Here is an 11,641-nt window from a genome sequence, read left to right on the forward strand (position 1 = left end):
GACCAACTGAGCCACAAAGTCTGTTTGTTCTTACTATGAAACTAGCATAAAAGGGATATATATATATATATATATATATATATATATAAAGCCATATACTTTATTTTCTAGTCTACCTAACGTTTTATCTTTTTAAGAAGATCTTAATTTGTCACAAAAAAATGTTTCCCTTCACATCAACTGCTTGTACAATTTTTGAATTAGATTAGGGGCCCCCATAAAGTCACACCAAGGGGCGCAAATGGCCCTCGGACTGCATTCGCACGATCCTGCTGTAAGTCATCAAGTTAAAATAAATAAATACCTGGAATATATCTCTACCTGTAATGAATCTACCTGATAATTTTACCTTCTTGAATAAACCTTTTCTATGGTTATGCGCATATGTAGGGCGAAAAACTTGCAGTAAAAGGTCGCTTGTGCTGCAGTTGGACTCCCTGTGACTGCTGCCATGTGGGAAATAAGTGAACTCTCTGACCCCCGCACGTGTCTGCCCGCCACCTGACGTCACACTGTTCCAAGCAGGAGCGCAAAAACACCGGGAAGCGCTCGCGCCAGGCTTTGCGCCACACGGCCGCTGCGCGACCTTCGCAGCCCCGTCTTTTAAACATCAACCCGGACGGTGGAAGGAAAATGCGCCTGAACGTGAACTTCCTCTTTTCCCTCCGTTTAAAAACAGTACCGTGTCCCTTTAAAAGCGTCTGACAAAAAGCCCATATGATCCCCGAGCTCCAATCACCAATTCCTTCTGCAAAAGCAGTCTCTGCATTTTTGACTGTCTGAACGCCACAGCTACGCTCTTGAGGGGGGGAAAGACACAGAGAAAAGGGCAAAAAAAGAAAAAAAAACTGCAGAAATGTGACAATCCAACGGTCGTTTTCATGGCGAGGGGGAAACCGCAGCGAAAGGAGTTATTCTGGGACTCCTTGGAGCCTCGAAGCGCTGGATCAAAATGGTAGGCTGCAGGCTGCATTTTTGTTTATTTTCTGTCCCTTTTCTTCACCTCCGCAAGTTGAGCCACTCAGCGGCCCGATTGAACTTAACACACTTCATCGCCGTGACGCCCCGTCAGGTTGTTGTTGTCCGGGTGTTGTAGTGTTTGCAGAGAAGTTTGCAACTTGTGCACAAGGCTGGAGTTGGGGAAAACGAGGCTGCCCCAGAAGAATGCAGCTGCTGCTACGAGAGCTACAGAGATGCGCGGAAGGAGTTAAATTCCTTCATCTCAGGGCGCTTCTGCAACAAACCTCGGGGTCGTGATGGGTGCACATGTTCAGAGGTCGAGGGAAAGTAAAGGTGGCACTTTTTTTCCTTTTTTTTTTTTTTGTCTGAGCAGTACTTGTGCTTGAATGTTGTCAGGAAGAGATGTGCACTGAGAATCAGCTGAGCAGAGGAAGAGATGTCACTCCCCATGTTTTCAGAACTTAACCTGGTCGCAGCTTATACGCACAGGTGCAACTCTGTAAATTGCAGTAGCATGAAAAAGTACATTTGTGAATTGAGAAACATTTATTTAATTGCTGTTATATTCCTCCCACAGTCCAAAAACATGACTGTCAGGTTAATTGGCCTCTCCAAATTGTCCCTAGGTGTGAGTGTGTGTGCATGGTTGTTTGTCCTGTGTGTCTCTGTGTTGCCCTGCGACAGACTGGCGACCTGTCCAGGGTGTACCCCACCTCTGGCCAGGAACGTTAGCTGGAGATGGGCACCAGCAACCCTCCTGACCCCACTGAGGGACAAGGGTGTAAGAAAATGGATGGATGGATGGATGGATATTTTTCTATATTTTAAAATATACACAAACTATCTTTGACAGGTATTTTAAATATACACTTGAGTAAGTGTATATTTACGCTTGGGCAAATGCATATTTTGTTCACTTAAAGTATACTTTTATTTAATATACTTCTTAAAAGTGTATTTTGGTACAATTATATTTATGTTAAAAGTTATAATTTCAAAATTGGTCCAAGCATACTTTTAGTATACTTCATTTATATTGATATATTTCAAATATAAGTATGTTTGAAATATACTAAAGTATACTTTTTTTTCTCTTGAGAATCTTAAAATCTATTCGATAAAAGACGGGCAGCCATTGTAAAGAGGACAGTGTAGGCCTTATATGGTCACGCTTCCTGGTTCTTGTAAGAAGCCGTGCCGCTGCGTTTTGGATCATATGAAGTCGCTGCATCTGTGATTTATCCATGTCTTTATATAATGAATTGCAATAATCCGAACGAGTTGTAATGAAGGCATGGATACGTCCTTCAAAGTCCTTAATACAAAAATAAGATTTAACTTTTGCTCAAATCCGCAGGTGATAAAAACTTGATTTAACGACAGAGCTAAGTTGTTTATCTAGCTTTAAAGAGCTATCAAAGGTGAAACCAAGATTCCTAGCAGAGGTCGGACAAAACCGAGCTAAAGGACCAAGAATCAGATCTGGATTTGTAGTCTGAAGTCTGTGACCAAATGATATTACTTGAGTCTTACTCCGATTAAGGTGAAGAGAGTTTTGTTCCATCCAAAATTTGACTTCAGCTAAACAATCTATCAATAGCTGAAGAGATTCATTTTTACCATCTTGTAGTTTAAGGGGCATATAAATCTGTACGTCATCCGCAAAGCAATGAAAAGAAATATTAAATTTATGGAAAATCTGACCAAGAGGCAATAAATATAAGAAAAACAAACGGGACCTAAAACTGAGCCTTGGGGAACGCCGTACTTTAAAGGTTTGGCCCCAGAACAACATTGGTCAAGATGAACTGAGAAAGTTCTGTTTTCTAAATAAGATTTAAACCATTTAAATACTGGGCGTCTCAGGCCAACACAATGTTTTAATCTATATAAGAGAACCTGATGATCTGCAGTGTCAAATGTGGCGCTCAGATCTAGAAGTAATAAAACGGCAACATTACCTGACTCAACTGTTAAAAGAAGATCATCATAAACTCGAAGCAAAGCTGTTTCAGTGCTATGAGCAGCTTTAAGCCCAGACTGAAACTTCTCAGTTATATTATCTTTTAAAAACATTTCTAGCTGAATAAAAACAATTTTTTCAAGGACCTTAGATAAAAAAGGGAGTTTAGAAATGGGCCTAAAATGTGCTAGTACACTTGAGTCTAGATTAGGTTTTTTTAAGGGGTTTAACTGCAGCATGTTTAAGAATAGATGGGACACAACTGGACTGCAATGAGGCATTTATCACGATATATAGGCCAGAAGTGAGAAAATGTCTTTTATCAAATGAGTAGGAAGACAATCCAAAGGATAATTTGAAGGCCGCAGATGCTTAATAACTGAGGTCAGTTCATCTAAAGAAACTGGCTGAAAATGCTCCAGAATAGTTATGCATTTCATGGGAATCTGAATCTACCGGTGTATTCGAGCCTCTAAGAGCTACAATGTTTTCTGTGAAAAACTTGGAGAAACCCTCTCAAAGTTCAACAGGATAAATGGATTAACAATCCTATCCAGGACATTAAAAAGGACTTCTGGGCCTCCCTGCCCCAAAGACAGGCAGTGGCAGTAATGGCATGCTGCCATATCTGTATTCATTATACGACGTTTGTGTTGCAGATGACTCAACTTCAGTTGGTAGATGTAATGATTTCACAAGTTCTGCGGCAGACAATGGGACTCCTGTGCAGAATCTGCTGGTTTTCTTCACCAGATCCAGTTTGGGGCAGAAGGACAGTATTCTGTTTATTTTTTGGAGAGCTCTGTTGTCTGTGAAGGTCTCTACCTTATAACTTTGTTTCAAGATTTGTCGATCAAGATCATGGAGTCCCAATCCAGCTCCGATCCAGTTTGTAACTCTACAGAAGAAACTCATTCTGTTAATTGGTCAAATTTTTCCTCAAAAAAATTCTTTAATGTACCGGAGACTCTCAGTTGGTGAAGGAAGCTGAATAAAAATATAATGCCCCTTTTCCACCGGCTCTACTTCAGCAGCCCGGCTCCGGCTCGGCTCTATTTCGGAGTTACCGCTTTTCCAGACTGGGATCTGTAGCAGGGTGCCGCCCCCTGGCGGTGGGTGTGGGGGTATAGCGCCCCGCCTCTAGGCGCCATGTGCTGTGCTTCGTTACTATACGACCTAACTCGAGTTGTTTTTCTAATACAAAAGAAGAAGCAGCTTCTTTTGAGCTTTTTTATTATTATTATTATTTTTTTATGGCCTGATTGTGATTTTTCTGAGACTTCAAGAAAATTCGCGGTGGGAGGAAAGCTGCGATTGTGGTGAGGAGGAGCTGATCTCCACCTTGCAGCGGGAGGACAGCAGGTGGCTGTGATGGGCTAACGAGGATTTCTGTATTAAACTACTATAAAACTTGTAATAGTGCTGAATATACCTTTCAACCACTTTGAAAAGCTTTTCTTCGTCTCTCCAACATCTTTATCCTTCCCCCTCTTCCGTTTTTTGTTTTTATGCCCCGGAGTTTTTTTTTTTTGTCCCGCCGCGCCATCTTTAGCTTCCTGTTGTCGAGTGCACTACAATTAAAATTTAAAAGAAGACAAAAAAACGCGCTTCTGCGCGTTCTCGAAGTGAGAACCAAGCTACCTGTATGGGAGGGGAGAGGCGCCTAATCAGTGCTGTTCCTCAGTTATCGATCATTTCATACACAAACAGCTGTTAAGTACATAAAATGCTGACGAGAAAAAAAAAATTCCCCTCATCGTTTTTGCGACCCCTCGAGTGCAGCGCCCCTATGCGTTTTTTTTTTTTGTTGTTTTTTGCACCACTAAATAAGTGCTATAAATACCATCAATATATCCAAAGCGTACAGGAAAGAGCGTGGCTGCTCCGGAGTCTGATAGTGAAGCCCAACAGTCCGCTCTGGCTCCGGGGTCATTTCAGGATGCCTCATTAGGAAAGCATGTGGAGCTGGATGCAGCGGTGGAGTAATCCCAGTGCGCGTTCACATCTGGAGGCTTGGGTTAATATCTGGGTCAGGTCAGCCTAGGTCAGCCCTGGTGCTCACTGGGTGGCTTCTGCCGGGAGCTAAGAGGAACGGGGAGTTTGGTTATTATTCTGTTATTTTTTTTTCTTCTCTTTTTCTGTTGGAAAGACATGAGAGAGAAACGACAGCGTGGTTGGTGTGAGTACGGTGAATGTTATCCCTCGCTGATTTAAAGATAGTTTATCTCTGATTGTTTTTAGTCCTAGATAAATGCTGCAAGTACTTTACGTACTTCAAACAGGGGGTCGGTTTCATGTAAAGTCCCTGTTTCTCATTAGCCATATGTTACATAACTAATGGTTGAATTACATGAGACCACGGAGGCTCTCAAACCAAACCAGATGGAGAAGAGGACTCGCGGAGAGGCAAACAGAAACTGTAAGTGATGACAGAAAGAGGTACATCATACAATATTGGAGAAAGATGCAAAGTTAAAATTGGAAGAAAGAAAAAAGAGCTGCCACAGAGCTCTCACAGAAAACAAAACGGGCATAAAATAACAGAAAACAAAATTTCAGAGGAATATTGCATGTGTGCAAATTGTTTTTTTTTTTAACCCTTTGGGGTCGTCAAGTTGCAAGTTTGTGTTTTAGAACAATGTCACAAAAAGCGACCTAAAACATCACCATGTCAACAGCAGACAACAGTAGAAAAAGCGTATTTAAATTTAAGGAAATGGAAGGAGGTGAAAGTTCTCCTGTATTTAGTTGGGTATAGTCTGACAAACCTGTCAGAATTTCTCTTCTTATTTGTTTTATTTTACACTAACATCATGAATTTTGACATAATTTCTCCACGAAAGGAAAAAATCAGAGCTCTTAAAGCCATTTTATTTTATTTTTTTTCCACATGACTGTACTTGCCCGTGTGTGTTAATCAGTCCGTGTTCTCCTAGATTGTGATTGCCGAGTTTTAAACGTCAGCACACGGAGCATGTGCAGGCATGGTAAATACACACGCCGTCTCTTTGGCTTTCATTTAACAGCCCCTAATGTTTTTTTTAATAAGCACAAAATGTGAAACTAAGTACACCTCAAACATTCGTGAAACAACAGGGTGTTTTTTTTTTTTTTTTTTTCTTTTTAGTATGATTGTGTTTAGAGCATCAGCCATGCAGGTCGTCTCTTTTAAACGGGCCTGAGCGGCTTTTAGCTCCCTATTCACGGCGCTCCTGCCAAGCCAGTGGACGTCTCTGTCTCTGAGCGCAGAGGGATGAAACCAACATCAGTCTTTGTTAAACCGTTACAGTGCAGCCATTCCTGAGACCTGGCAACAAACGGCAGCAGGCATGATCAGGTCCTGGCGGGAGATCGGGTTTTCTGAGAAACTCTTACCTCCCTGTAGGTGCTGCAGATTTATGCCCCAGAGATTGTGAGCTGTGGACATCGCTACGCAGATGGCAAGGTCAAACACATGGAGACACACTGAGCTTATGTAAGGGTTCTTTTGTTCACGTTCCACCAAATGACATAAGCTTGTTTTAAGGAGGTTACTTTGTTTTTTTTTTTACGCTAAAAAAAAACACACATTGTTTTTACATGTGACCTTTCTTTTTTTTTCCTTAAACTCTTACCGTCCTGTGAGAGAGGCACGTGTCGGAAGGAGGAAAAAAAAAAAGTTACTGATTTTGATCAGAAACGCTGAGCAGTTTTTTAATTGTTTCCTATATTGGGATTTCTTTTTTTTTTTATATATTCGAAAGAGGAGCATATAAAAATGTCAAAACTGAAGTTAATTTTTTTTGGTGACATGAGGAAACCATAGTGATCGCTGCAAGGGACATCGAAGGATAAAAAAAAAAAAAAAGTGGGATTTGGCATATATTTTACAAGATAATTGATAAAATGATCTAACAGAAAATGCAATGACATGCTAACAGCACGTTTTCCAGGCACTGGAGATGATGCTCCACATGAAAATGTTCTGGATGATGCCATCAGTTGCTATTCCACCCTATTTGCTTTTGCTGCTCCCCTTTAGATCTTTGTCTTGCCGTACGACTGGAATGCGGGATGTGATTCTTGCCTATTATAACCAAAGAAAGAGATGGTTTGAACTCTTCTCTCTTCATGGATAAACAATTTGGGGTCAAAGTTCTGGAATTTATTGAGGTTTTGAGATGCTAATGAGCTGCTTGCAGTTATGAAAACAGTTTTCATTACATTTATTCTTTTGTTTTTCCTAATATTCCTGATTTATTTTGGTTCTCATTTGCCCTCTAAGAAACTCCCGTAGCTCAGAAAAGTTAATCCAATTCTTTTTTGCTTAGTGTGTTTGAGGTGATTCAAACTTTAGACCAATGTCAAACATAAACCAGTAGAGAATCCACCTGACGTCTGCTTGCGTGAAACAAATATCCTACAAGAAAGCAAATGGATTCAGAGAGCCCTTCGTTTTCTGATTACAAGAAAACGAGAGAGCTGTGCAGTGAAGGAATGGAAAGCGTAATCCATTCGCAAAGCAAAGCTAACAATTCTTGTGAAACAAAAACACAGATTGTTCCCTGGCAGCTAAATTTGAAATCAAAAACTGGTCGAAACAAATTGAGAAGCCTGCGCGAGATAAACATGCAGGATGAGGTCTAACTGTAACAAAAAAGAAAACAACTGTAGAGTAAGCAGTTATTGGACTGAAGTGGTATTCACCAATGAATTACAAACCTACACTGAACACAATGCTGGAGATTTGGTCTAGTACTTGTTACTCGTCATGGTTCTGATGCTGATGTCTGCTGTCTTAACTGATGCAAATTATTTATTGATCTGGATTTGACTGACACAACTTTATGGCAAATATTGCACTTGGCTTTTCTGTTGGTGTCATCAAAAATAATCAACCCATCAATTACTTGGATTGATTATTTGTAAAAATCTCTTTCTTCTTCTGCCTTTCCATGTGAACAACAGAACTTGTGTGTTATGTAACATATTTATTTTAAATAACAGCTTAGAATGTAAATCTGAGTAACTGGGAAAACAGCATTTTTTAATCTGGCACCATGAATTTGCTTTTTGCTCACTGGCTGTTGCTTCAGAAAGCTGATGCCCTTATTTTTTTCTTCTCTGTCCCTTCTGACCTTCTCATGAAATATGTCAGCGGAATCCAAACTTACACACAGAGATTGCTCTGATGAGGAGCTCCTCATTTCAAGATATGAAACAGATGATAAATATATTACAATTTGTCTCAATTGATGTCTGTTAGGACCGACTGCGCTCTATGTTTTCCGCAATTTTCTGTGATAACCATCTTTATTGGTAGATATTCACCTTTTGTGTGATTTGAGTTTTTAAAAAATTAACAGTTTTTGAGTCAGGCTTGATTTTTGTTCACGGCGACTATTCATATAGTGCCTTGCAAAAACATTCAAGTTGCAACAAACTTCTGTATTTTACTTGGATTTTATGTTATAGACCAACTCAGTCCCAGTTTTAATTGTGAGATGAAAGAAAAACCATGTGTTGGAATGGTGCAGTCAAAGTCTAGACCTAACTCCAATCGAGAATCTGAGGCAAGACTTGAAAATTAATATTTAACCCTTGTGCGTGCGAGGCCTGAGGCAACTGATACAGGTGAAATGGGTGTGGGGTCGATTGAACCCCATTTGTAAACACCAGGGTTAAGGACACTCTTCATCGCTCTGACTGAGCGTGACTTGCCATTAAGCGAATTTGGTAAAAATGGGCAAAACTTATAAAGCCATTTCAAAGACTTGCAGCAGTGAAAAATTTGCAAGAAACATTTTTTTTTCTATTTTTCCTTTTCATTTATTGTACTTCACAATCTTGCACCAGTTTGCAAAAAAAAAAAAAATCCAATAAAAGACTTTGAGGTTTGTACTGTAACGTGTCAAACTGTGATGGGATAATGAATGCCTCTGCAAGGCACTTTTACGTGTTTGGAAACGCACATTAATCCCGGCAGGTTTTTGCCGTCCTTGTTTGCTATTGCAAGTGTGTGCTTTGCTAGTGGGCGTGTCGTGCAGGCTGCGGTGTGCTGGTTTTGGGAACAGTGTGTTATAACTCCAGCAGGGCAGTGTTGTGTGAAGCATTGTGGCGTGTGGAAGAGATGCCAGGCTGCACCACGGGCCCCTCTCTCTTGGCCAGGTTTCCTGACTCAGCGCTTCCTATACCAGATCACTGGCCCACAGACACAAGCTTCCTGGCAGAGCATCAGTGTGGACGCTCCTGTCCTGGTGCGCCATTCTCTGGCCCTTCCCGGCCTGCGTGCGGCTCCTTTTGCTCATCCAGCTCGCTCATCATCTCAGCCGCCTGTCGAGGCCTCCTTTCAACGTGGCTTTGCATTAAGCAACACTTGCTCGCACACGCTGTCCTCAGCTTCATCCGACACGCGTCCCCTGCGGCCAAACCTGTCCCACACATGCTGTCAAATGTTTCCATCGTGGATGTTGTCCAACATACGGCTCCTGCTGGGTTCTTGTCCCTATTTTTGCTTGTGATCCCGCAATTTCATGCTCTGCTAAACTCGTATCACAGCTAGATTGGCTTGTCACCTGTGGTTGTATTAACATATAGATGGAAACTGGTTTTGAATCCAACAGTGTGAGGTGGTGGTGGAGCTCCAACAAGGCGAGACTTGGCTGAGTCCAAATCTCCAGAATAGGATGGAGCAAAAACCCGCAGTGGGGAGTGATGGGAGATTGGATGTCAGGGATTAGCGCAGCAGGAATGCTGATAATATTGTCTTTATTAATTGCAGCCAGCGGTGAGTAATGCTGTTAGACAAGTAAAAATATTTGAATAGACTGAAGGGTGTAAAATAATTAGCTCAAGTGGCGGAGAGGGGAAAAACCAGCAGCAAGTGGTGAAGTTTTTTTTATTTTTTTTTTTGTCCTTTATCTGATATGATTCTTCATTTCACCAGAAATACTCTCATTTCACATGCTTTAGCATCTTAGCTAATGAGTTCGGTGATTAAAACTATTATTTAGGTGTTTAAAGAAAAGGATAAAATTCAGAATTTCCTGGTCAGTTTTACCGCATTCATAAAAAGAAAAGGGTTTGGCTCTCCGTGAGGTCCTAACAGTATGATTATCTTCACTAAAGCACTTTGTTGTCATGGTGTCAACACAAGTATTTAAGATTATCTAGTGGATTCCATTTGAAAACACTTTCCAGTGCGCATTTTAAAACTAAAATGGCTTAAGAAAGTCCTGAGAAAAAAAACTATTTCGGAATCGTTTTCCGAAGTACACGCAAATGCTGAAAACATTAAGAGTTCTTCGCAAACTAAGTTTCCATCCTCAGCACTCTTGTTTAGCCTTGGTCCAAACCAGACAGCAGCTGATGAGCGAGGCATGAATCAGAGTTCACATCTTTAAGCATTCAGGTCTACAACAGTCAGCAAGCAAAGGAGCTGCTCCGATGAGCACACAGAGGACGCCGCATCAGTCATTACTCTGATGGCTTTTTAATGACTGTCTGATTGGACTCCATCATGAATGACGTGCCCTTGTCCCCTTTTGCTTGCTTTGTGATCTACTTCCTTCCGAGTTGAAGCGCTCTGATGCAACGGCGAGCGCCCAAACTCGCTGCTGTAAGTTGTTACTATCAGAGAGTTTGCAGCCAGAGCCGTCATAGTTCCGTTCTGAAATCCCCTCATGATGACTAAGGGATATTCGTCTGTGTGCGTAGAGGCGGGCACTGCTCCCCTGCCATCTCGGTGTACCGCCGAGCGAGATGAGGCCTGACACGATGCCCGCTCTCCTTCCTCTGGGTGTCAGTCATGTCAGGCCGTGCAGAGCGCCCCTCCGCCGGAGAACGCGCTGCGCGTAGGGCTGCTGAGTGCGCTCTTTGAAAGGCTCTCTGGGCCAAAGCGGCACGTAATGTCAGCCTTCCTTATTCATGGAATACATGTCTGCATTTTGCTGGTTGAACGTATTTGTGAATGTGTAAGATGGTTTATCGAGCTTCCTGAGGATTTGAGGAGGTCAGTGTGAGTTGAGTTGCGCTGCAAATTGATTGCAGTTTGAAAGACTTTGTCTGTGTGCTCTGTGAAGATGTGAAAGCACAACAGTTATTTTTAACCCGTGACGTTCCTGTTAAAATGTCATTATGAGCCCCAGCAACTTGACAACAATCTCATAAAACTACAGCTGCAACAATTTTGAAGTCGACACTTTGAGCCCTCTTTTCCCTCCACTTTATTTAGCATTTAGCATTACCAACTGGAAATGGCACCCTCCCAAAAAAATTTGTATGATTTACACAGGATTAACTCCAATCAAGAGTCTCTGTATTTATTCCCTAGAAGTTGCATCTTTACTTCATTTCTGAGATTTCTGAAAGGCAGTCATCTTTTTCACATTAAAAACTCAAAAGATCAAACAAGGCCCACCATGCTGAGACTTCCTGTTTTCTGCTTGAGTCTCACTCTCCAAATAGCAGCCTGAATGAACCGCATGTATGCGTTTGCAGAAAATAGAGTTTCAATAACTTCTTGGAAGCTTTCATGTTTCCGCTGACTTCATCTTTACAACTTACTTTGAAACATGTGAAACTTGTGCTTGTCTCTAACACATGTACGCTAACGTTTGTGTTTGTAAAATGCATTACAGTGTGGTCAGATCTTCAGTGTTTTGCATGTTGTAGCCAGGGGTGAAAGTATTTTTAAATTCTTGGGGGTACTCCGACAAAAAAAAAAAAAAAAAAAAAAAA

At 41.4% G+C, this 11,641-nt stretch overlaps 1 protein-coding gene across 1 annotated transcript in view; it reads left to right on the forward strand.

Annotated features, from left to right (window-relative positions):
• The first annotated feature begins 323 nt into the window (after window positions 1-323).
• zbtb47b (zinc finger and BTB domain containing 47b) overlaps window positions 324-11,641 on the forward strand; it is a 37,040-nt gene continuing 25,722 nt past the window's right edge. The window contains exon 1 of the mRNA XM_008396217.2: window positions 324-955. Within this exon, the coding sequence (XP_008394439.1) occupies window positions 953-955 (3 nt within the window). The 5' untranslated portion in view covers window positions 324-952. The remainder of the gene's footprint in view (window positions 956-11,641) is intronic.

The sequence above is a fragment of the Poecilia reticulata genome, linkage group LG20 (assembly GCF_000633615.1).
Source record: "Poecilia reticulata strain Guanapo linkage group LG20, Guppy_female_1.0+MT, whole genome shotgun sequence".
Classification (NCBI taxonomy): domain Eukaryota; kingdom Metazoa; phylum Chordata; class Actinopteri; order Cyprinodontiformes; family Poeciliidae; genus Poecilia; species Poecilia reticulata.